The sequence below is a fragment of the Motacilla alba genome, chromosome 17, assembly GCF_015832195.1.
Source record: "Motacilla alba alba isolate MOTALB_02 chromosome 17, Motacilla_alba_V1.0_pri, whole genome shotgun sequence".
Lineage (NCBI taxonomy): Eukaryota > Metazoa > Chordata > Aves > Passeriformes > Motacillidae > Motacilla > Motacilla alba.
Window position 1 is genome coordinate 2,564,379 of NC_052032.1, and position 26,022 is coordinate 2,590,400.

The window sequence follows — 26,022 nt, forward strand, 5'->3', positions numbered from 1 at the left end:
ACTGGATGGGTCAAAGATGGGATGGGATGGGGCTGACATAGAGCATCCCCTCACCACCACCACCACTGCAGTCCCACCCACCCTGTAGCCCTTGGAATTAGGGAAAATATCCTGGCACCCCTGCCCCTCCCTACCCCCTCATCCCAGCCCTGAAACACCCCTCAAGCGCAGCCTTTTTTCTACCCTGATAGATTTATTGAAAAATTAAAAGCACAAGCTCTGTATATATAAATACAACAACATTGCCAGCGATTTACAAGGCCTCCGGTTGCTCTCTCTGCATCCCCACCCGTGGCTGGTACCACCCACCTGGGCACCTTGGGGACCACCCAAAGGAGCAGCAACCCCCCGAAACTCCCTGCAGCCTGAGCCACGGGCCCACCTTGCTCTGTGTGTGGCACTCAAATGACAGCGGGGACACCCAGACCGCGCCGTCCTCCTGCCCTGCTCCCAGCCTGGCTGAGGGGGAGAGGACATTCCCTACCCCAGAGAGGACAGGGACGGAGACTCGAAGGGATGTGCCCGTTCTCAGCCTGCCCTCCCCAGGCAGCGAGCCTGCAGCGGGCGCAGGGACATTTGGGGACAAGCTGGGGGTGTGTGCGCGTGCGGGGCCGTGCGTGCCGGGACGCTGCTGTCCCACCCGGGCGCCATCCTCCATCCCCATCCCCGGCGAAGCAGCGCTGCCCAAACCCCGCTCCTAAAGGGCCACGTTGAACTCTGTGACCAAGAAATCGATGTAGTCCTTCTCCTTCAGCTTAAAGGCCTCGGCGATGATGCGGGCGGCCTCCCGGTGCTCCTTCCCTCGCAGCCCTGTGCCGTTCACCTCCAGAATGACGTGTCCCACCTTCAGCTTCCCGCAGTTGTGTGCCGAGCCCCCCCGCTGCAGGAGAGAGAGGGGTCAGCTCACGTTCCCACCACTCCCTGCATCGAGCAGGGGGAAAAAAAACTGGGAGATATTTCATATCCGACGTGATGGATGTGAAATATTTCACTTTTTGGAGAGAGGGAATGAATTTGGCTTCTCCCTTGCTTGCTCCTGGAGCGTGACGCCAGCTGGGATGGCCAAGAATAACCAAGGCAGAGTCAGCTCTGCTTTTTTTTTTTTGCTGTAAATAACTTGAATTTTGCCCCAAGAAAACAGCAAACAGGGAGACCGCTCCAGAGGGCTCAGTCCCCTGGCTCCCATCCACCATTCCCCCTCCTCAATCCCCTGTCTGGCAGTTTCCAGACATCTGGAGACAGCAGCCAAGCTTTCAGGGCTGCCCTGATCCCCTCAGCGATGTCTGGAGCACACAGCTGGCTCCTAGGAGGTGTGTTCTGGGATGGGATCATCCACGGGACACAGACGCCATCCTCAGCGTAGCAGAACAATGCCTGGGGAGCTGCAGGGCTGTAGGGGGGGACAAACCCCCAAAATCCCCCTGGCCACAGCTCCAGGGCTTTGCCCAGCCTGCCAAGGGAGGAGAGGGATGGGATGGGCTGGGATGGGTGAGATGGGATGGAAGGGATGGGATGGGATGGGATGGGATGGGATGGGCTGGGCTGGAATGAGCTGGGATGTGCACGGCGCTGTCCCCTCCCAGCTGCCCTACCTGGATGGTGACGATGCGGGGCAGCGGCTGCCGCGTGTTCGCGCCGCCCTCGATGGCGATGCCCAAGGTGGGAGCGCTCTTGGACACCCGGATCAGACACGACGTGGGCTCCAGGAGCCCTGGCTGTGGGGACAGATGGCAGCACTGCCAAAGGACCTGGACACCGTGTGCCAGCCATGCTCCCTTGGTCAGGGCCCCACAGCAGGCAGGGACACGCTGGCTGCCACCACAGAGGGACAGACACAGCCCTGCAGCTGCTTTCTGACTCCTGACATCTAAAATCCCAACTCTGGGCAGGTCTGGAAGGGTTTGGGAAGGAGAAGAGCAGCTCTCTGCCTGTCACAGAGCAGCAGCTCTGTGTCCCTCAGCCTCACCACCACCAGAAACCCTCTGAGTTATGTCTGACACCCACTGCCACCTTCCCTTTGGGTGACAGGTGACTTCACTCATGTGGCTTGTAGCTGTCTCTTTAGAGCCAGGAATTCTCCCATGCTCCAGGTAGCTGCTGGCTGGAGCTGGGAGGGATGGGATTTACCCAGGAGGGAGTGAATCAGCCCTACAGTGCCCCTCTCAGGCACTCCTGACCCCTTTCCCCACTGCTCAGCCCCCCAGAGAACTGACTGCCTGCAGCAGGGAGGAGAAATACCCCAGCTGAGCATGGATGAGTGGCTGCTGCCTGTGGGCAGAGGCGCTGGCCAAGGCAGTGCCCTGGGTGCCACCTCCCACACAGAGCAGCACCCCAGACCCCCCTCACCGGCTTGGAGGCCCCTTCTGCCGCCCCCTCGCTCCTCGTGGCCTCCTTGGGGCTCCGGCTTTTCCCGGGGCCTGGCTGCCGGCTCCTGTCCTTGCCGCTCGTCTCGACCTCCCCGATGTCCACCCCGCTGTCCTCGCTGAGGGTCTGCCCGCTGTCCGACAGCTGGGAGAGCGTGGAGGCTGGGGAGAGACGCGGCGTTAGCGGGCGGGCAGCGCCAGGGCCGGGCCGGCCGAGCGCCCACGGCCACGGGGCGAGGGCAGCTCCCACTGCCAGGGCTGGGCAGCCTCCCTGGAATTCACACCGGGGCTGCAGAGCAAGGTTCCCAAGCACAGCCCTGCAGAACCATGGAATTGCTCAGGTGGGAAAAGCCCTCTCAGATCATCGAGTCCAACCGCAAGAGCAGCACTGCCACTTCAAAGCCATGTCCCCAAGTGCCACCCCTACACAGCTTTTAGATTCTTTCAGGGATAAGATCTCCACCACTGCCCCGGGCAGCCTCTCCCCATGCTTGAACACTCTTTCAGTGAAGGGATTTTCCCAATATCCAACGTGAAGCTCCCCTGGCACAGCTTGAGGCCATCTCCTCTTGTCCTGTCCCTGTTTCCTGGGAGAAGAGATTGACCCCAGCCTCACTGCACCCCCCTGTCAGAAGAGCAAAGCTGTGCACAGGCAGCATCCAGAGACAAGAGGCCTCAAACTCTGCTCTGGAATCCAACCCAGATCCTAAACTGGGATGGAGGGAGAGAGTGGTGAATTCAGGGACCCTGCTGGAGGCCAGTTTATGCAGCCCATGCTCCACAACAGGGGCTGGGAGGAGACAGGGACCAAGCCAAGAGAAGACGTGCTGCCATGTAGGAGCGTTCTGCCCTTCGAGGATGAGGACCAAGTGCAGATGGAGGCTGGAAATGTCAGGAGCAGCGGCGGCGCTGCATTAACACACCCGCAGCGCTGCATTTAATACCCCTCCGGCGCTGCATTAACGCACCCGCGGCGCTGCATTTCATGCACCCGCATCACCCTGCGGGCCACGGGCCGGCTGCAGGGACGGCGCTGTGCCACACGAGGGCGACATTGCCACTCGTGTCGCGGCCGCTGCGCGGAGGGGCGGGAACGCTGCGGGACCCCCGGGACTGCCCTGGATCCCCGCTCCCTCTCCATCCCGGGACTGCCCTGGATCCCCGCTCCCTCTCCATCCCGGGACTGCCCTGGATCCCCGCTCCCTCTCCATCCCTGAGAGCCCTGGATCCCCGCTCCCTCTCCATCCCTGAGAGCCCTGGATCCCCGCTCCCTCTCCATCCCGGGACTGCCCTGGATCCCCGCTCCCTCTCCATCCCTGGACTGCCCTGGATCCCCGTCCCTCTCCATCCCTGAGAGCCCTGGATCCCCGATCCCTCTCCATCCCGGGACTGCCCGGGATCCCCGCTCCCTCTCCATCCCGGGACTGCCCTGGATCCCCGTCCCTCTCCATCCCCGGACTGCCCTGGATCCCCGCTCCCTCTCCATCCCTGGACTGCCCTGGATCCCCGTCCCTCTCCATCCCTGAGAGCCCTGGATCCCCGCTCCCTCTCCATCCCGGCACTGCCCTGGATCCCCGCTCCCTCTCCATCCCCGGACTGCCCTGGATCCCCGCTCCCTCTCCATCCCCGGACTGCCCGGGATCCCCGCTCCCTCTCCATCCCGGGACTGCCCTGGATCCCCGCTCCCTCTCCATCCCGGGACTGCCCTGGATCCCCGCTCCCTCTCCATCCCGGGACTGCCCTGGATCCCGGCTCCCTCTCCATCCCTGAGAGCCCTGGATCCCCGTCCCTCTCCATCCCTGAGAGCCCTGGATCCCCGCTCCCTCTCCATCCCGGGACTGCCCTGGATCCCCCTTCCCTCTCCTTCTCCAGGAACCCCCCTGGATCCACCCCCAAGAGATCCTCTGGATCCCCCTTCCCTCTCCATGTCCCAGAGACTCTATCTTAATCCCACTTTTCTCTCCATCTCCAAGGGATCCCGGGATTACCCTGGGGCCCCTCTTCCCTCTCCATCTCCGAGGGACCCATGGGGCCCGCACACTGCACCCTCACCTCCACTTTTTCATGGATAAATGTGATCTGTAGCTGAGTGTGGGCACAATTCAATTTCCACCCCCCTCCAAATGCAGTTAATGGGAAAAGACCAGAATTATTTCTGTGAGGTCACAGAATGGCCTGGGTTGGAAGAGATCTTAAAACTCATCTCATCCCACCCCTGCCATGGGCAGGGACACCTTCCACTAGACTGAGCCCTGTCCAGCCTGGCATTGGGCACTGCCAGGGATCCAGGGCAGCCACAGCTGCTCTGGGCACCCTGTGCCAGGGCTGCCCACCCTCCCAGGGAACAATTCCCAATTCCCAAGATCCCATCCATCCCTGCCCTCTGGCTCTGGGAAGCCATTCCCTGTGTCCTGTCCCTCCATGCCTTGTCCCCAGTCCCTCTGCAGCTCTCCTGGAGCCCCTCCAGGCTCTGGCAGGGGCTCTGAGCTCTGCCTGGAGCCTTCTCCTCTCCAGGTGAGCACCCCTGCACCCTCAGTCTCCATAGGAGAGATGCTCCAACCTTTGGATCACGAGATCCATCACGAGACCTGAAACCTTGAGATGTGTGTCCTGTCCCATTTATCTCTGTCCCAACACCCCAGGGATGGTTTTCTGCAGCTGCTAAGGTGACACCCACCTCTGGCCTGGGGCAGGGGCCTCACTTCGTTGACGTCAGGCTCGCTGTTGGGCTGGTGCACCTCCACCATGATGAAATGCTGGTTGGCCACAGCCTGGGGGCTGCCCTTGTCCGGGGGAGGGGGCGCGGGGTGCGGGGGCGGCGGGGGAGGGGACGGGGCCGGGGGGCTCTGAAGCCCCTCTGGGGATGGGCTCTTCATCCTGCTGGGGGACTGCACCCTGGGGAAGGGCCCGATGGGGTGCTGGCTGAGCAGGGAGAGCGGGGCGTCCGCCGGCCGGCGGGAGCCGTGCGGGGACACCGGGGAGATGGTGGCGTAGATGGCGCTGGGGGCAGAATCCTCGGTGCCCGTGGAGGCCGCGGAGGTCACGCTGAGCGTGTCCTTCTCGGGGGGGTTGGGAGGGGGAGAGGGGTTTCGGGGGGCCACGAAGAAAAGGCCAGACTGGGAGGACTCGGAGGAGGGGCGCTTGGGCTTGTCCTTCCCCGGGAGCCGGGGCTGGGCAGAGGAGGGGTCCAGGGTCTGGGGGGCTGATGGAGGAGGAGGAGGCTTGAAGTTGGGTGGTTCCTCTGGGAAGGAGGAGAGATCATCCTGCCAAAGCAAGCACAGTTTGTAGGACACCATGCCCAGGCTCGGTGTTGGTGCATGTTCATCTCCTCACACTGACCACGGCTGAAGGAGCTGGTTGTTATAGAAACACCTTCCTGACCCGGGAGGGCTACACAAACACCTTCCTGACCCGAGAGGGCTACACAAACACCTTCTGACCCAACAGTGCTACACAAACACCTTCCTGACCCGAGAGTGCTACACAAACACCTTCCTGACCCGAGAGGGCTACACAAACACCTTCCTGAACCAACAGTGCTACACAAACACCTTCCTGAACCAACAGTGCTACACAAACACCTTCCTGACCAACAGTGCTACACAAACACCTTCCTGACCCTGACAGTGCTACACAAACACCTTCCTGACCCGGGAGGGCTACACAAACACCTTCCTGAACCAACAGTGCTACACAAACACCTTCCTGACCCGGGAGGGCTACACAAACACCTTCCTGACCCGACAGTGCTACACAAACACCTTCCTGACCCAACAGTGCTACACAAACACCTTCCTGACCCGAGAGGGCTACACAAACACCTTCCTCACCTGACAGTGTACACAAACACCTTCCTGACCTGACAGTGCTACACAAACACCTTCCTGACCCAACAGAGCTACACAAACACCTTCCTGACCCATCAGTGCTACACAAACCCTTCCTGACCCAACAGTGCTACACAAACACCTTCCTGACCCGAGAGGGCTACACAAACACCTTCCTGACCCATCAGTGCTACACAAACACCTTCCTGACCCATCAGTGCTACACAAACCCTTCCTGACCCAACAGTGCTACACAAACACCTTCCTGACCCTGACAGTGCTACACAAACACCTTCCTGACCCGGGAGGGCTACACAAACACCTTCCTGACCCGAGAGGGCTACACAAACACTTTCTGACCCAACAGTGCTACACAAACACCTTCCTGACCCGAGAGTGCTACACAAACACCTTCCTGACCCGAGAGGGCTACACAAACACCTTCCTGAACCAACAGTGCTACACAAACACCTTCCTGAACCAACAGTGCTACACAAACACCTTCCTGACCAACAGTGCTACACAAACACCTTCCTGACCCTGACAGTGCTACACAAACACCTTCCTGACCCGGGAGGGCTACACAAACACCTTCCTGAACCAACAGTGCTACACAAACACCTTCCTGACCCGGGAGGGCTACACAAACACCTTCCTGACCCGACAGTGCTACACAAACACCTTCCTGACCCGAGAGGGCTACACAAACACCTTCCTCACCTGACAGTGTACACAAACACCTTCCTGACCTGACAGTGCTACACAAACACCTTCCTGACCCAACAGAGCTACACAAACACCTTCCTGACCCATCAGTGCTACACAAACCCTTCCTGACCCAACAGTGCTACACAAACACCTTCCTGACCCGAGAGGGCTACACAAACACCTTCCTGACCCATCAGTGCTACACAAACACCTTCCTGACCCATCAGTGCTACACAAACCCTTCCTGACCCAACAGTGCTACACAAACACCTTCCTGACCTCTGACAATGAGAATACAACTCACAAATGAGCACAGCTGCAGAACACCTGATAGGCCAAGAAATGCTTGTAATATATTGTAATTAAGAAATAGCTGGCTCCTGATTGTGATGGCGTGAATTATAACATCTGTATTGTCTCACCCTTCACATGGGACTAAAAATGGAATAAAAGTTTTTAAAACACCTCTCAGTTGCCCCATGTCTGGGTCAGAAAAGAGCCTCATCCAACACAGAACAACCCACCCAACCTTTTCTTTGGTTCCACAAGGCTGCTGCCATCCAGCCAGCCAGAATCCTTTTCCTGACCCACCTGGAGAGCTGTGCTCAGTGACTCCCCTGGGGGCTGATCCGGCCTGTGGCACCACCCAGCACCCCCAGCTTGCCTCCTGCTCCCCCCCAGCCCCGGGCAGGCTTACCAGGGACACGTCCGGCAGGGTGTTGATGCTGCTCTGGTGGCAGTCCCCAGCTCCCTCCAGCTCTGATGTGTTCTGAGAGGGCACAGAAGAACAGAGAGCCATGGCAAAGCAGCAGGAGCAACCAGCACGGTGCCAGGGCACGGGCAGGGGGATGCTCCAAAGCCCTCCCCATGCAGGGCCAGCCTTACCCAGGGGTTTTTGCCTCCTTGGGGGTGCCTTTGCTGGGACACAAGCTAAGGGATGTGCTCTGAGCATGCTGTGGACCTGACATGCTCCTCCAGGCCCAAATCAGCTGCTCCTGCTGAGTTTGGAAGGAGGGAAGGGACCAGCCCTGAGGGCTGCAGGTTCAATACCTGGCTTTTTATCCCCCGAGGGAGGACAATAGAAATTTCAAACTCTCCTCCCCTGCAACCCAGAGCAGCGGGTCTCAGATGCAAAGAGAAGCTGCTCCACTGCTTTATGAGCCCAAAAATGTCACCAGGAAATGCCACACCACGGTTTTGAGGAGATCACGGCTCCATGAACCCAGAAGGGATTTCCTGTGGGAATCTCTCAGTAGGGATGGGCCCAGGGCGAGGCCATGGGTGCAGCCAAGCAGAGCAAACCGGGAGACGTCAGGTGTGGCAGAGTGGGGACACAGCAGAGCTGGGGGTGCAAAGGGAATGCTCTGCCAGGGGGGACCATCCCCAGCTCCCCTGGCGGCAAACACAGCCTCAGCCTCCTCTCCCTCAGTATCTGCTGCTCTGGAGGGGGCTGCTGCTGCTCAGGGAGGCTGAGCTTGGTGCCTGTCACGCTGGCAGGGCTGTTTGGATGGGGCAGGGCACAGTTTGTGTTTAAGTGCCTGCTATTTATTGCAGGGTAAACAGCTGATTAGCTGAAACACTGGTGCATCTGCATCTCCCCCAGCTGCTGGAGGCTGCTGCTGTGCCTGGGAGATGTTCGAGTCCCAAAATAGACACGGGAGGCAATTAGGACCATTAGAGGAGCAGCAAAAACATTGATGTAAAGTGCTTTTATCCCTGCAGCTTCTGAAGGAGCCCTGGAGAATGAGAACACAAAGAAACAGCTTGTTCAGGGAGTGACAGGTACAGGCCTGGCTTGGGAAACCTTCCTGTGCCACGGGGTGGTTCCATCCTCCGTTACTCCAACAAAAGGGCAGGGGCTTTAGAAAGAGAATCACAGAAGGATTTGGGTTGGAAAGGACTTTAAAGCCATCCAGTGCCACCCCCTGCCACTCCAGGGACACCTCCCGCTGTCCCAGGGTGTTCCGAGTCCTTTCCAGCCTGGCCTTGGGCACTGCCAGGATCCAGGGGCAGCCCCAGCTGCTCTGGGGAATTTGACTGGCAGCAGCCAAACTGTCCCAGCTGTGTCACTCCTAAAATGGGAATAATCTGCCTGATGCCCCCTAAAACCTGCCAGGGCCATCTCCCCCAGCACAGGCCGTGTCCCAGCTCTGGGCTCGCAGCAAGGACCAGTCTGTCCTGGGCTGTGGCTCCTCTGCAGACGCTGGGTGGGCACAGCAGCTGTCCCTGTGCCCCCCAGTGCCACTGCCAGCTCTGTCCCCCCAGCCAGGGACACTGATGCTGCTGCTCCTCCTCAGGGCACCTCTGGCTGCAGATTTGCTTTCCCTCACTCCTTCAGGGGGCAAAAGCAATTAAACAGTGATTGCTCTGGGCCACAAACCACGATGACTTTTAAGCACATTTGCTTTCAGGAATTGGCTGTTTCGAGGCTCTGCCTTCCAGGATTTCCCTTGAAAGACCCATAGAAACCACTGCCCTGAAAAATGAGTATTGAGAAAGCTGCTCCCTCCTGCTCCTCTTCCCCACCTATTTTCCAGTTCCTCAGGGTAACTGGAGCCAGGTGAGGCCCTTCCAGCCCCTCCTCAAAGCAGCTGGGAAATGTTTGTCCTTGTCCTAAAAAGAGTCCCCAGCAGGAGTGATGGAGCTGCAGAGCATCTTTCAGACAGTTTTCATTTGCAGATTAAAGGCTGGAGAAACTGCCACCTCCCCAGGGAACACAGCCCAACCTTTAATTAACCTCTCAGCTCGAAATCAGTCCCCTAATTTCCAGTTACTGCTAACGAGAGCTTCGCTGAGCTACTCAGCCTGAGTCCTGCAGGGTGTCAGCTTTGAACAAGTGCCCCAGCCTGGGGATAAGCCTGGCTTCCCTCCTCTCTTCCCTTCCATCTCCCACTCTGGAATGCAGCCCCAGGGACGGAGGAGCCACAAACCTCTGCTGCAGATTTTAGGGGCTCTAAGCATGCAAAATGACCTCCACACAGTGGTTTCACTCTCATCCTCATCCTCTGGGAGGAGCACTCCCAGCACATGGGAATACTTCACGTGGGATATCCCAGGGAGCTGGCTCACCTCTGGAACCACCACCTCCCTCCAGCCCTGGGAGGAGAAGGCACCTCTGGATGGCAGTAGCTTTGCTAGGAGGTGGTGGAGAGGAAAACCAAAACCCTCAGGGATGTCAATGCCTTCATCCCAGCACTGAGGGTTGGCAGGAGGTAGGGACAAAGGGAATGCCAGAACAATCAGGAATTCCCAGTGCTCTGGTCAGACATGCTGCACCTGATTATTGCATTCTGCAGCTGACCTCTGCCCTGCAGGACTCCTCTGGAGGCCCAGGATTTCCAGGAGGTGCTGGTGACACTCAGACAGTGGCTGAGCACCATCAAACGCTGGCTCATTGCCAAGCATCCTTCAACATTCCTGGATGGAATCCCTTATCCCATGGCAGGGCCTGCCCAGCTCTACCCTGCTTGGTTTTGGTGGAAGTTTGTGGCCACAGCTCTCTTCACAGAGAGCAGCAGGCACAAGTTCTTCACGGATTTTTCCTGGGGAAGGCAGTGAGAAAGCTCAGAGAGAGAAAACAATTTTTATCTCTACTTGTTGCTCCTGTTGTTTGGCACACGTGGAATGTGTTATGGAGATTGTTCACCCAAAGTGATTTACTAGTTGGATTCTGCTGAGGGTTGTTTGGATTCCTTGGCCAATTGGGTCAGAGCTGTGTCCTGGCTGTCTCTGCAGACAGTCACGGGGTTTTCTTGAGTATTCTTTAGTATAGTTAAAGTGTAATATAGAACAGCTTAATAAAGCAATTGTTCAGCATTCTGAATCATGGAGTCAGAGCACATTATTCCCTACATTGGGGTTGCCCTGCAGTGATAGAAGTTCACTCACCAAGCCATGGGGCAGGTGGCCTGCTCTGGTGTCCCTGTGTTGGGTCACAAAGCCAGAAAGATCTGTGTCCCACGGTCTGTGGTGCCTGGGACAAACTCCACGTGGGAATGCCACAGCATCCTCAGCTGGGTCAGAGCCATTCCCACGTGGATGCAGCTCTTGGGGCAGGCTCAGAGCTGCAGGTCCCACCCTTAGCTCCCTGGGCTTCCTGACCCTGTGATTTCCTCCTGGCCAGGAGCAGGGAGTGATGCCACACCCTGGAGCCTGCAGCTTCCCTCAGCCTGCTCCCAGCCAGGGGCTCTGGGGTGACACAGGGGTTCCTGGTTCTCCCCCACCCCTGCCCAGCCCCTCCACAGCCTGGGTGAGCATTTCTCACACGCAGTCCAAGTGCACTGAGCCCCTGAACTGCAGCACGGAGCTCTGCACAACCAAGGCCACGAGGAAAATTCTCCCCCACCCTAAGGATGTGTGCAGGGATGTGAGCAGCCTGTGAGAGAGCTGGGGCTGTTCAGCTGGACAAGAGGAGGCTCTGCAGAGACCTTGTTGTGCCATTTCACTGCTTGGAGAGGGCTGTGAAAGATGGGGACAGATTTTTTAACGGGGCTTGTTGTGATAACACAAAGGGGAATGGTTTTAAACTAAGAGAGGGTCAGCTCAGATCAGATAGAAGGAAGATGTGTTTTATAACAAGGGTGGGCAGGCTCTGGCACAGGGTGCCCAGAGAAGCTGTGGCTGCCCCTGGATCCCTAGGAACATCCAAAGCCAGCTTGGACAGGGCTCTGAGCACCTTGGTCTAGCTGAAGGTGTCCCTGCTCACTGCAGGGCGGATGAATTACATGGGCTTAAAGGTCCCTTCAACCCAAACCATTCCATGACTTTCTACTGGTGTTTAGGCAGGGTGCCCACACAGCACAGCAGCAGGGAGGGCAGTGTGGGGTCTGCCAGGCTCCAGCTCTGCTGCTCCCTCCAAAACCCCATCCCTGAGGTGTCCGTGGCTCTCAGGTCCCCGCTGGGTCTGGCTCAAGCTGAGCCTGGTGTGCACTGCAGCACAAGGACTGGGGGAAGGAGCCGTGGCCGTGCAGGAGCTGCCACACCCCGGGGCAGCCCATCCCTCCCCTGCCCACACCCCCAGCCACTGCAGCCCTACCTCCATCAGGTCTATGAGCCACAGGAGCCGCTCCTGGGATGTGCCGGGGGAGAGCAGAGGAAAACAAGCACAGGAGTGAAAATGTGCCATCAGGGAGGGGGCAGAACAAAGGAGAGAGCTGAGCAAACCCCGACACAGCACTGCCCCCGTCCCCAAACCCAGCCCCAGAACCCAGGCCCAGAACCCACGCCCTGCTGCAGCCAGGGAGGGCTGGAGGGAGCCCCTCCTGCCAGGGTGCTGGGGAGGGAACAGCAGCAGGGGCTGAGGCATCAGTTTGGGAGCCCTGCCCACATCTCTCCTGCTATCCAAGCACCCATCCACCATGAGCTCTTTGCTTGGCAGCTGTTCCAGCAAGAGTGGGCACAACCACGCTCAGTGGCAGTATTCCCATCATGCTGGATGGGATCATCTCCATTCCCGGGAGCAGGTGTGCTCTCCCACCCGTGGGGACAGGTGCCACACACCCAGGGAGGCCCTGCAGGGGCACACGTGCTCTTGAAGGAAGCTCTTAAAGCAGTGGTGCCCACTCCCTTCTCTGTGCCACAGCGGCACCCTGGTGTCCCTCCCCGAGCTCTGGGCTCGTGTGCCAGGTGGGGCTGAGCCACTGGTCACACACTGGCCCAGGCAGGCACGGTTGGCACTTGTTGTGCAGCACGAGGCACACCTGGAGCACGTGGCACAGCCCCAGGCACGGGCACGGCATGAGTGCAGGGTGTTACACTCAGTACACAATCCTGGCAGACCTGTGCCAGCCCTCAGAAAAATGTTTCCCAGCAGCTCCTTGGAGAGCAGAGCAAAACTCACTTTGTTTATGCAGATCCAGAAAGGATCTCACTGAAATCCCTCCTGACGTGAGCAGGTGGCTTTCCTGCGGGCACTCGTGGATTTAACAAAACAAAAGCACAGCTCTGATGCTCTGACACTCTCTGAGGTCTCTCACAGGCAGGCAGAGCCCCAGGAAAGCCCCCTGCCCTCTCCCCCAGGGGCTGTGCTGGGTGGACCCTCCCCAGCCCCATCCCACCACCGTGGGCTGCTTTCCTCGCTGAGCACAGAGCCCATTGTTCCTCCTTTTTTCCATGAAGGGTTTAATTTCCAAGGTTACTAATGCATTTATGATGAAAGGCATTTTATGGCGAGGAAATTAATTTGGGGGCTGTGTGCCTGCACAGTCTGAGGTGATTACAGTAACTTAATTAGACGGTGCGTGCGACAGGGGCCTGGCAGAGACGTGGGAGTGCTGCTGCTGAGTGCTGAGAGTGGGTGGCAATGGGATGCAGCTGCCTGGCCACTGTGGCTCCCACTGGGATGGGGAGCAGGCAGCCAGCATCCTTAGGGACTGATTTAGGAGCTGGGGAACAGCAGCAGGCATGGCACAGCAGCGGGCAGGGCTGGGATTCCTGCGGGATTGCAGCTCCAGTGGATTTCTGGGAGCAAGGCAGGCTCTGTCCCTCACTGGGATGAAGGGGATGCCTCAGGTTTAGCTTTTCTATTTTTCACATTCTGTGCTGCTTTAGTGGGTGGGTCTGGGCTTCACATCAGGGGATGCTGAGCTCTGCACAGAGCAGGGAGACAAAACAATTCCTGCTCCAGCTGGGCACCAAGGACAAATGATCCAAAGCTCAGCCCAGGAGCACAAACAGCGTGGGCTGAGGAGAGAAAAACAAGCAGGGTGGGAGTGCCTGGGCTAAAGCTGGAACTGGACAATGAACTGCAAGGTGCAAATGGAGCAGAACTGATCCAAGGGAGAGACCCCGGGAGCGCTCGTGCATTTTGGGACCATTTTGGTTCATCTTGGGTGCAGCCCTGGCTGGGCTCTTGTGCTGCCCAAGGTGGATCCATTGAGGCTTTGAATAAATCCCTGCTTTATTCTTTAGCTCTGTCCAGTCTCTGTTCTGCACAAGGCATCAAAGGGACACGGAGCCCTCAAGCAGGGGACAGCAGCACCTCAGTGTCAGGGGCACAGAGACACCCAGCACCTCAAGGCATCACCTGCAAATCACCCAGAGTGCACAGAAAAATACCAGCTTTGGGGAACACATGGGGGAAGCTGCAAGGGCTCGCTGTGGAGTGAAGTGGCTTTACAGCACTCAGGGAAAGCAGCTTGCTGTGGGATTGTCAGGAGGAGGTGCTGAAGGGAAGGGCATCGGGCAGGAGGGACCTACCCGGGCCGAGCTGACAGTGGTGGCAGTGAAGTGGCTGCTGGAGGACGAGATGGTGTCGCTGTAGGACATCATGGAGTAGGAGTCAGTGCTGGGCCCCGTGGGCTGCCGGGCCTTCATGGACTCGATCTCCCTCTTCAGCACCAGGTTGTCGAAGCGGTCCAGGTCTTGTGGGGAGATCACCCCCCGCACCTCGGAGAGCAGCGAGAACTGGCCAGGCACACAGAGCCAGAGCCAGGTTGGAGCACAGTCATATTCCTGGGAAGCTGGAGGTCTCCCTCCCACCACGGTCAGCAGTGGCAATGGCAGGTGATGGAGGAGGCTTGGTCCTAAACGTTACCAGGAGCTCCTCTACCACTGAACACCAGCCTGCATCCCCCAGTATGGCCCTGGCACAGCGTGCCCAGAGCAGCTGTGGCTGCCCCTGGATCCCTGGAAGTCCCAAGACCAGGTTGGACTGGGCTTGGAGCAGCCTGGAATAGTGGAAGATTTCCCTGCTCATGGCAGGAGTGGAATAAGGTGATTTTTAAGGTCCCTTCCAACCTGAACCAGGATGGAATTCTGTGCTGGTTCCACGATAATGTGGATTTGGCTCCCATACCCTCCTCATTTCCCTGAGTGGATCACCTTGGAGGCACAGGGCCACACGGTGACAATGTCCACAGCGTGGCAGTGACTCTGCTCAGCCCACCAGCCCCCAGAAGCTGTCCCTGCCCTGGAGAGGGCCTCACCTTGGCGTGTGTGTTGAGCAGCTCGAAGAGGGCCATGACCAGAGCATCCACGGAGATGTTGCCCTCCTTGTACTCGTCCAGGTAGTAGCCCATGGTGGCCCGCTCCTGTTCGTTGAGCAGGTGCCGTGCCTGCTCCTCCAGCATCACCCGGGTCTGGTTCACCATGGTGCTCAGGGTCACCTGCGAGCCGGCCAGCCCCCGGTAGAACACGGGCTGCAGGGCACAGGGGACAGCCTTGGGGTGGGACGCCAAGGGGGTGGCAGTGGGAAGGAGGGCAGAGCTCTGCTGAGCCAGGTGCTGAGCAGGCTGGACCAAGGAGTGCCCCTGCTCTGGGCTCTGCCACCAGCCCTCTGTGCCTGTGTGCCAGTGCTGCCTGCGGGGAGCTGGGAATCTGACTGGAAGGAGGATTTTGGGAATGACAGGAGGAAGGTACCCCCAGGTACCCCCATCAGCCTTTCAGTGTCACCACTTGTTTGGGTAAGTCCAGAGTCAAGATCAGAGGAGCTGAGCTTTGCTCTCTGGGACAGGGACAGGAGCCAGGAAACCGCTGGGGCTGGGCCAGGGCAGGAGCTCAGGGCAAGGTTCTTCCCCCAGAGGGTGCTGGCACTGCCCAGGCTCCCCAGGGAATGGGCACGGCCCCGAGGCTGCCAGAGCTCCAGGAGCCTTTGGCCAGCGCTGCCAGGGATGCCCAGGGTGGGGTTGCTGGGGGGTCTGGGCAGGGCAGGGGCTGGGCTGGGTGATCCTGGTGGGTCCCTCCAGCTCAGGGTATTCTGTGATACTCTGACTCTCTGAGTTCATGCAGCACCAGCTGAGTTTCCCATCCCTTTTCAGCAAGTGGAAATCCTGTCCCCCACCAGGCAGTGATTTAATCCCAGGCTGTGTTCCTCCCTGGCAGAACTGGGGAAACTGGGGCCACAGGAGACAGGCCAGCTCCCCATCCAGTGGAAAAGGCACATCTGCCCCCACTGCCAGCTTGAAACAGACCCTACTGGGAAAAGAGCCACTGGCAACCAAAGGAGCCCCAGGGAGAGACAAGCCTGGCTGCAGATGAAAGACTCTTTCCCTTTGAGAGGGATTTCTGAGGGGAGGTCCTTCGTGTTTCCTCCCAGGCAGAGCTGGCACAGGGATTTGGAACCAGACAAGACCCTGACTATCCCAGAGACACGGAGGAGTTGAGGCTGGGGAACATGTTTTGCCAGCAAAGAGTACAAAGCCCTTATCAGTGAGAGCCACCTGTGAAACCTCCCTGCTTAATTTCCATTTAAAAGCAATGTGCTTCGCAAGGAGGTGTCCAGGAGATGCTGGCACAGAGCTGCAGGCACAGAACAGGGTGAGTCCCTGTGCCTGCTGAGCTGGAGAGGGCTGGCTCAGCTTTGCCTCGGGCTGGGACAGACTCCTGCAGCTCTCAGGGCCACAGACAGCCACCATGAGGCCAGTCATGGTCACCTCTGCAGGGTGGAGGGGTCCCCACGGTCCTCGTCCATGGGTGATCATTGCCCCTTGCCCATGAAGCCTGGAGGGCACCAGATGTGCTTTGAGGTGGCACAGGAGAGGGGACACCACTGTGGCAGTGTGGAACACAGCTGCCAACACAGCATGGGGAGGAGAGAGGCCATTAAAATCCCACAGCAGCATCTCAGCTGTAACCAGGAGCATGGGCCCTCCCCCCCATGGAAAATAAACCACAATAGCAGTGATCATTTCACAAGGCATCAGGAATGTCTTACCCTGGCTGCCACATCCATGGCGTGGTCACCCACTGCCCTGCGAGGAGGGAGAAGAGCAGTTAGCACTGAGTGCCTGTCACTTGTCACCTGGCACAGCACCTGGCACCTGCTCTCCTCTCTGGAGAGCCAAAAGCTTCTGGCAGGAGAGAAGGGGAAGGGACTGTGGATGTGACAAGTTGGTCAGAGAGTGAAACAGATAACTTTCCCATGCATCATTCTGGGAAAAGCTGTGAGACGCTCAGAGAAAAGAATTAAAACAATTCTTAAGTCTCTGCAGCTGGTGTTTGTGAACATGTGAAACGTGTTCTACGCGATGTTTATGGAAAGATGGTGTTGCTCCTAATTAACCAATTGGGTGACAGGTGTTATTAGAACCCATCAGGTTCTGGGTGAATGAAGTTGCTTATAAAAATGTGAAGTTTTGTAATAAAGGAGCTTCTATGCCTTCTGAAAATGCATGGAGGTGTGTCACCTTCATTCCCGTTCCTGACTCAATGGTGACCTCAGACAGCACAACACTGTCTACACCTGCTCCACCCTACAGGCCAGAGATGCCTCCCTGACACAGGAGCAGACCCCAGAACGAGAGCTCCATGGACAGGCTGGGGGTCCCCATCCTCCCAGGGGCTCTGAGCTGACAGATGCCCCCAAAAAGCCCCTGTCCCAGGTTGGAAATGGGGGTGTGTAATCCATTCCTGTCTGTCAGAGCTGGGGCAGTTCTCTGCTGTTCATGGGGCAGGTTTCTTTATCTCTGCCACAGCCAATCCTCCCTCCAGGAGATCTCTGCTGTCCATGGCCACTGAGTGTCCCTGCATGGCTGATCAAATTCCATCATCCCATGGGGAGATGCTGCGCCCAGGGGAGGAGCCAAGCATTCCTACCTGGATACAATCTGAGCCTGGAACAGCACAGCAGCCTCTGCCCCCTGCATTCCCAGAGGAGCAGCTTTCTTCTCCCTGCATTCCCAGAGGGAGAGCAGGCCCATCTCCAGCAGCCCTGGAGCTTCAGAGGAAAACTCCAGCCTTGTGCAGGATCCCTGCTCCAGCAGAAGCACAGCTGGCACTGCAGGAGGGCTGAGCCACCATGGAATGGCACTGCTGCCACCACCCTGACACACAGGGGGGCAGGGCATGTTCTGACTCTGGCAGTGTTTTTTGGTTGTTGTTTGTACTGTTGCATTTGTATTTTTAGTTTTCCTACTAGAGAACTGTTATTCCTGCTCCCATATCTTTGCCTGAGAGCCCCTTAATTTCAAAATTATAACAATTTGGAGGGAGGGGTTTTACATTTTCCATTTCAGGGGAGGCTCCTGCCTTCCTTAGCAGACACCAAGACAGCCCCCAGGCCCATACCCCGCTGAGCTGAGCAGGGTCTCCCCGAGCTGGGAGCTGCTGATCCAGCGGGTCTCGTCCACGGTGGTGCGGGCGTGGGGCAGGCGCCCGATGTCCTTCACCGTCATCATGAGGTGACGCGAGGACTTGAGCAGCTTCACGGCCTCGTCATGGGGGATGCTCAGGAAGCTCCGGCCATTCACCTCCAGGATCTGGTCTCCCACCTGTGGAATGAGGATGGACTGAGCCTGGCATTGAGACAGAGTGGAAACTTTCCAGAGCAGACATCCATTTTGATTTAGGTGAAATGTACATCTTTGAATTAAGTCTGTGGCTTGCAAACACAGCTGTTTGGTCTGACTGCCTGTTCCTGCAAAAGGCCTGTGCCCCAAGAAACTGCTTCAGCTGAAAGACAGAGATAAGAGAGGGGAGCCCCTTGAACTCTGAAACAGACAAAGAGGCTGCTACGGAGAGCAGAGCAAAATGACCCAGGAGTCCTTTCTGATAAAGAAAAATTAGCGGCAAATGTCATGCAAAATCAGTGGAATGAATATGTATGAACCTATTGTAAAATTGCATGCATATATATTTGAAAAGGAGATAAAAAAGAATCTGGAGTTCCCAGAGGTATGCATGTCATTTAAAGAAAACAATTCCCACACGTGTCTGGCGCTGTAATAAACATACCGGCCTCACAGCTTTCACAAAAGTTGTGCAGTTCGTTTGCTTCCGCAAATCAGCATGTCCCTGGAGCTTTCCTGGGGGAATAACACTTCCCTGTCCCAGCAGGGAGGTGCTGCCCAGTCTAAGCCAGCTCCAAATTGGGGTGCAGCAGCTGGAGGGAGCAGGGACAGTGCTGCTGGATGGAGGTCATCCCTCCAGCTGGCAGCCAGTGAGGCTGGAGGGGCCTGCTCAGGATCCCAGCTCAGACTGGTCTGCCCGGTCTCCTCCACCAAGCAAACCAGCCCCAAAGAACATCAAGGCCTCCAGCCCGGTCCCTGCTGCTGCCCTGGGATGCCAGGAACCATCTGTGGAGGCCCCAGCCCTCAGATCTCTGCATGCAGCAGGGAGGGTCTCACCGCAGCCTCCAGCACCCTGCAGCATCTGGGACAGCTGCATTCCATCTCTCCTCTGCTATTTCCCCCACTAAGAGATTTCATTCTGGGGGCAAGGCCTTTGCTGGAACCAGGAGCTTCCCTGACAGCCTGGCCTTGTTTGAGACACAGCACCCATCTGGTGTTTCACCCTTCATCCCAGGTCCTCTTCCTCTGAGCTCCCAGGGCATCCAGGGCTGCTTCTTCTCACTCCCATATCACAATTCATCCTATTCCTGATAAACCACATTTTTGAAACTGCTCATTCCTGTCTTTGCTTAACCACAGGCCTCAGCTCAGCTCTACCAAAACAAGCATGGATTTTCCTCTCTGCCTGGCCAGCAAGGACACACAGGGAGAGAAAAGTTCCAGAGAAGTGAAACAGATGATCAGTGGCAGATGAAAGTGCCTGTGAAAGGACAGATGGAAGAGATTAGGCCTGTTAAATTTAGAGAGGAGATCATGTGGGGGGCTGGAAGGAGCTATACAAAATAAGGCTGGTAATAATGAGAAGCCAGAGAAGGGCTCCTGTTTGCCCTTCCCTCTGCTCAAAGGACAGAGGAGGCTCAGGGAGGCTGGGAGGATGCTGGGAGTGGTGCTGAGGGGAAAAAGGACCTGGAGCAAGAGCATCATGGAGTCATTTGGGTTGGAAAAGGCCTTTAGGATCATTGGGTCCAGATGAAGCAGAGCTCAGCTCCATGCTCAGCTCCATCCAGGGATCCTGAGTGGATTTGCCTCATTCTTCACCATAAAGTTCAATGGTTTGTGTTGGAAGTGACCTAAAACATCCCAGAAGTGCAAAGGGAGGGATCCCAGGGGAAGGCAAATGACACAAATGACCTCAACCATGGGGCTCCACAAATATCTCAGGGTCCCTTTGAGCTCTGTCAGCTTTAAATCCACTGTCAGAAAATTGCTGCCTACCTGTGGATTCTTTCCTTCTTTTCTGCCAGGGTCAGGATTAAATCACAAGATGCTATTTCTTGTTCAGACTCAGATGTTTATTAGTTCTTACCTATGTCACAGTCTCACAAACCCTGAGTTCTACAGCACTTCAACAAACTAAAAATGGAGCCCTGTCTCTCTTTCTACAAAGACTCTACAAACTGTCCAATTAAGAAATGACCTAAATTATTTTTACTTTTAACCCAATAACCAACCACCCATGCCCTGCAATGTGGGATTTTTTATCCAATTACACAAAACCACCCAAACCCATGGAGAAGAAGGTGAAGGAGAAGGAGGAGAAGAAGAAGGAGAAGAAGAAGGAGAAGAAGGAGAAGAAGAAGGAGAAGAAGAAGGACCAGCCACCACCCTAAAACCTCCACCTTGCTTTATATATATTACTATATCCTAAACCCTTAAACTCTAAGTTTTCCACCCTGTGCTATTACACACTTCTGTTCAAACCCCACGCCACAATCCCAGTTCTGCCATTCCATTTTGGAGCTTTCTCCATGGCCTCAGGTCACTGCAGTGTTCTCCTGGGGTCAGTGCCTGTCAGCACAGAAAGTCTGAAATTCTCAGTGACCAGGGTTCCAACAGCTACCAATGTAACAGGGGAGGGGAATTATGCCAGGGCCCAAAGTGCCAAGAGAAACACCCACTCAGGTGCACAAATATCATCTCCCAGGCCTTTCTGATCCATCAGAAAAGTCCCCTGGAGTGGATTTTGCTGCTCAAACAAGGAGCACAGAGTTCACTGCAGCACCAAAACAATAAAAATCCAAATTTGATTAGGCAGTTTTATTGCAATTATGAATCTTTAATGGTTTTCTATACCAGGGATTAAATTTTCATGATTTTTTTTGGTTCAGGACAGTTACACGGGTTTAATAATCTTTAATTTCTCCTTTTAAGAGTAAACCAAGAGGAGCCTGGCACGCTCTTGTAACATCAGGGAGACCAGAGGGACCCTGGACTTTTTGCTAATTAACATAGATAATTATATTTTCCCCCCAAAGTCAAGGACAAGTCAGAAAGTAACAAAAAAATCTGCAGAGATGCAAAAGAACCATCGACTAAAACAAAAGCTGACCCTGAGAAATGATTTGCTGTATTCACAGCTCCAAGCTGGCACAGAATAAAAGAAATAATAACAAGACACACACACACACAAAAAAAGTTATAATAAAACACAGGAAAATTATTGCCCTGGATATTTCAGGAACTACTTTTCAGTTGTGCTCAGCTAATGGTGGGTGGATACCCAGGATGTGCTGAATGCTTGAGCACCTCTGAAAATGTGGATTACTCTCATTTCCTAGGGAAAATTGCAGCCTGAAATGCAGGGGCTGAACATGACACGCAAAAGGTGACAGACCATGAGAAAAAGAGAGTTTGGAAATTACACCTTGGTGACAGCCCTGGCTCCTTCTCCTTCTGGAGACAGTGGGGAAGGGGAGGCACAGTCAAGAGAAACGTAATGGGCTTCAGACATGGGTTCTGAGCAGCAGAAATAATCAGAATTTGCTCTGAAAAATTCTCTTAAAAGTAATCAGAATTTGCTCTGGGAGAAATTCAATCACACAGACAGAAAAATAGGCAAGAGATTTTAAATGTGAGTTAAGGTTAAAAGACACCAAACTGAGTTGGGAATAACAGGGCCAAGGGGATGATGCCAAATGGGTTGGCACTGGCACCGGTCCTGTTTAATGCCACTGAAGTGCCAGCAGAGAGGCTAAATGACACTGGAGATAGCACTAAAGTAGAAGGAGCCTCTCTCCAGCACAAATAATTACCAAAAGCACTTAAGAAATTAAAGATACCGGCAGGAAAATGTATGGATCATTTTGGAATTGACCAAATGAAAGCTCCCAGTAAATAAAGGAGTGCTTAGCTTCTCCAGGAGGGAAATGGGTCAGGGCAGATGATCCAGATGATCCATGTGGGAAGGGTCCAGGACAGATCTGGGAGCCTGATTCTGTGGCACTCACATTCTCTGAAAAATCCCTTTGCCCAGGATCTTTTTCCTGGGACGCTGAGCAGCCTCAGAGAAAAGGAAAACAATTCTTATCTCATTTGCTTCTCCTGTGCTGTGCTCATGTGGAATGTGTTTGGGGATTGTTTACCCACAGGTGATTGTTCCATTGCATTCTGCTGGGAGTTGTTTTCACTCTTGGGCCAATCAGGGCCAAGCTGTGTCAGGACTCTGGAGAGAGTCACAAGTTTCCATTATTAGCTTTTAGCATTCTGTAAGTGTCCTTTCTGTATTCTTTAGTATAGTATAGATAGTATTCTTTAATATAATACAGTATCATAAAGTAATAAATTAGCCTTGTGAGAACATGGAGTCAGATTCATCATTCCTGCCTTCATCTGGGAACCCCACAAATACAATACAGCACAGGGAAGGAGGGGGCCATGGCTGTCTGAAAATGGCTCCTCTCCCCAAACACTGCAGCCCAAAGAGGGGAGATGAAAGCCCAGGGAGGAAGGGGCTCTCTGGGGGTGGCAGTGCTTGTGGCACTGATGGGGGGAGGTTTTTGGTGGCCTCCCAGGAGAGGAGATTTCTGTCCCCATCAAGGTGACACCACTGGAAGGACCAGGAGAAATGTTACATCTTGGGTACCACAACTACAAGCTCCTGAGTGACTTTGTCACTTTGCAGCTCATTCCCAAACTCTGAGGGAGACACGAAGTTTTTACTTCATCTTCTCTTTTTCCAGGATATTTGTCTGTGTCCAGACCTCAAAGCTCACTGCAGCTTTCAAGGGGTGGCTTTGGGATGAGGGGCTCGAGGGAGTTTGCAGATGACACCAAATGTGTCCAGGGAAGGGAACAGAGCTGGGGAAGGGGCTGGAGCACCAGGAGAGGCTGAGGGAGCTGGAAAGGGGCTCAGCCTGGAGAAAAGGAGGCTCAGGGGGGACCTTGTGGCTCTGCACAGCTCCTGACAGGGGGGGACAGTCGGGGGGGTCGGGCTCTGCTCCAGGGAACAGGGACAGGAGGAGAGGGAACGGCCTCAGGCTGGGCCAGGGCAGGCTCAGGGTGGATATTTAAGAAAAAAATCTTCACTAGAAGGGTTGAAAGGACTCCAAAGTCCCCATTCCTTGAAGGATTTAAAAGCCATGTGGATATGGCACTTGAGGACGTGGGGCAGTGGTGGCTTTGCAGTGCTGGAGGAATGGTTGGACACGATGATCTTGGAGCTCTCCAGCCTAAATTACTCTTTGTTCTATGACAGCCAGTGCTGAGGTAAAATCATTCAGCTCTTCCTGTTTACAGTCTCTCTTTCCCTCTCCTCTCATATCTGGATAAATATGGATCATGATTTTCACCCCAGCCCTTGTTCTGGGAACTCAATATTGAGTTGTTTGCTCAGAGCAAGCTCCCTGGAATCTGCTGTTTCTGATTTAAAGGTCAAGCAGAGCAAACAGAAATGGCTTAAGGAGGAAAAAGAACCCCAATCCTGACAAAACACAGCCCCAGGAAAAATGAGCAAGGAAGAAATGAGGGCCAGCAGGTCCAGGAACAGCATCAGGAGCTCAGCTCGTGCCAGGCACCGCTGGGGACAGCAGGAAGGAGGCAGGAAGGACAGAAGCTGAAAGAAAACGAGGCTGACTCACCTCCCTCCTCAAACCCCCACTTTTTCACTCTCAGAACCCCCTCAGAGGCAGCAATTTTCAGACATGCCCCAAGAACACATTGTCAGAAGTTTCATGAATGAATAAACATCAAGAAGGCCAAGGCCAAGCCTCTCAATATTGAGTTACTGACTGAGTGCAGAGCTCCAGCCTGGTTTTGGCTGGAATTCTGCCTGCTGGGGGAGCAGGACAGCAGCACCTGAACCAGCACCAGTGGGGCTGCAGCTCCTCTGGGACCCTCATCTCAGCATCTTGGTCCTTGTTTCTGGAGCTGGCAAAAGTTTCTGGGCCTCAGAGAAACTTCCTTGGTTTTGCCTGGCTTTCAATAGCTTTTGTTTGTCCTTCCATCAAAATTTAAGGGATGTGTAAAATATTTTATTTATTTTAGTTATTATTTAAAGAGTCCGAAATTCTGATTTGGTGCCATAGATACAAGGAGGTAAAAATAAAATGTTTGACAAAATTACAGATTGGTTTGGGTTAAAAGGGACCTTAAAACCATCCAGTGCCACCCCTGCCATGGCAGGGACACCTCCCACTGTCCCAGGCTGCTCCAGGCCCTGTCCAGCCTGGCCTTGGGCACTGCCAGGGATCCAGGGGCAGCCCCAGCTGCTCTGGGCACCCTGTGCCAGGGCCTGCCCACCCTCCCAGGGAAGGATTTCTGCCTTGTCTCTCATCTAAACATCTCCTCGGAATCGGCTCAACTCTGGTAACAAACCCAGTGAAAGCAGCAAAGCCCACAGCTTTGGGCTCCTGGGCAGCCAGCAGGAGCCTGCCCATCAACCCAGCCAGGCTGTGTTGAGCCCACGCTGAGCAATTCCAGAATATTTCCATTTTAGAGAGCAACAAACTACCTGGAAATCACATTTATCCACCAGTTCTTGCTTCCTCGTGGCATCACCACCACCTGGAGCAGCAATCTACACCCAACCATGTCTAACAGCAGGACATAAAAGGCTTTTTTTACCTCCAAACCTGCAGGCAGCACTGAATTTACAGCCTGTAGCATACACAAATCAGGGTGGGAAGCAGATTTCAGATCTGTGAGGATCTGAAATCACACCAAGCCTGACATCCAGCACAGCAGGAGCCTGCTGGACACACAAATCACTGCCTGGAGAGCAGAGCAGCAGGGGGGAGATCTCCAGAACCAACAAGCAGAGGCTCAGGTGTGCAAACAACAGTGGCAGGACCTGGGGGGACAGGGCAGGGAACTGGCACTGCTCTGGGTGCTGAGTGTGGTCATTTCCTGCATTCCAAGCAGGCGTGGAGGGATTCAGCCAGGAGTTCTGCTGTTGGACTGTCCCTGTGACATCTCCTCGGCTGAGCTCGCTGCCGGGGGATGCAGAAGAAACAAAAGCAGAGATTTTCCCTGTGCAGCAAAGCCAGGGAACAGAAAAAGCACCAAGGAAAACAATGCAGCTTCTTCTTTCTCATCCTGTATTTAAACTTTCAGGCTTCTGGGGTTTAGGGGATGGACCCTGACCCTGGCACAGGGGACAAACGTGCTGGTGTCACCCACGGCAGCTGCAGGCAGTCCCTCCCCTTCCACCTCTACGAACAAATTGTCCTGTGCCTCTTCTTGTCCCTGTCTCAAAATCCTGTGCCCCAGAGCACTGCCTCTCTTGTTGATGAAGCCACCAACATCCCTGGGACACAGCTGGGGACCAGCCAGGGGAGTGGGCAGAGGTGCCATCCTGCACTCTGGGGCTCTGCAGGGAGCTTGCAGCAGCATCTCTGCAGCCTGCAATGCACTCTGGCATCTCCAGGATGCCCCTACAGCTCCCTGTGCCATCCCCAGTGATGCCCTCAGGGCCCAGGGTCCATTTCCCTGCTGAGCACCTGAGAGAGATTAATTGAATTGATCCAAACCTCCAAGTGCAGCATTTTGATTCTCTGACACAGGGAAAGAGGAGCCTGCAGTGCTCAGGGCAGCTCAGCAGTGGCTGCATGACCCCTAAAAGTCTCCTTGGCTGCAAAGGGAACTCTGGTGGCCTCAGAGCCACAGCAATTCGAGGGACAGGATGGTGTCTGTGCCAGCCCTCTCCACCACACTGTCCCCAGCTCGTGCTGCCAGCCTTCACAGATTTAAGTGACTTTATGGGCCACTGAGCAAAGCTAAGGCTTAGCCCTAAACAGCCGAGGGCTGAGCAATGGGGAAATCACAGAATCACAGAACCCTGGAGGGTGGAAACGACCTTTAGGGTCAGTGAGCCCAAGAAATGTCTCAGTGCACAAACCCAGAGGGGATGAGAGCAGATCACCCCAGGGGATTGAGAGGACATTTCAGAGTTTAACTTGCATCAGAGCTCAAGTGACACAAGGAATAGGAAAGAACCCTCAGAGCCCATGAGTCTGCACTGGAGGAAGCAGTGATTGGAGGTCACTGCAGGGAATTGGGTCATCCAGAGGGAAAACCACTCCAGAAAAGAAACTGTGGCTGCAGAAAAATGATCCAGCCTGA

General features: G+C 55.4%; 1 protein-coding gene across 1 annotated transcript in view; it reads right to left on the reverse strand.

The window, feature by feature from the left end:
- Positions 1-173: 173 nt before the first annotated feature.
- Positions 174-26,022, reverse strand: part of WHRN (whirlin) — a 55,147-nt gene continuing 29,298 nt past the window's right edge. The window contains exons 4-13 of the mRNA XM_038156591.1: positions 17,903-18,105; positions 16,551-16,587; positions 14,824-15,036; positions 14,096-14,302; positions 11,934-11,966; positions 7,596-7,667; positions 5,041-5,626; positions 2,347-2,525; positions 1,593-1,715; positions 174-880 (exon numbers count right to left, since the gene is read on the reverse strand). Coding sequence (XP_038012519.1) covers positions 698-880; positions 1,593-1,715; positions 2,347-2,525; positions 5,041-5,626; positions 7,596-7,667; positions 11,934-11,966; positions 14,096-14,302; positions 14,824-15,036; positions 16,551-16,587; positions 17,903-18,105 — 1,836 coding nt within the window. The 3' untranslated portion in view covers positions 174-697. The remainder of the gene's footprint in view (positions 881-1,592; positions 1,716-2,346; positions 2,526-5,040; positions 5,627-7,595; positions 7,668-11,933; positions 11,967-14,095; positions 14,303-14,823; positions 15,037-16,550; positions 16,588-17,902; positions 18,106-26,022) is intronic.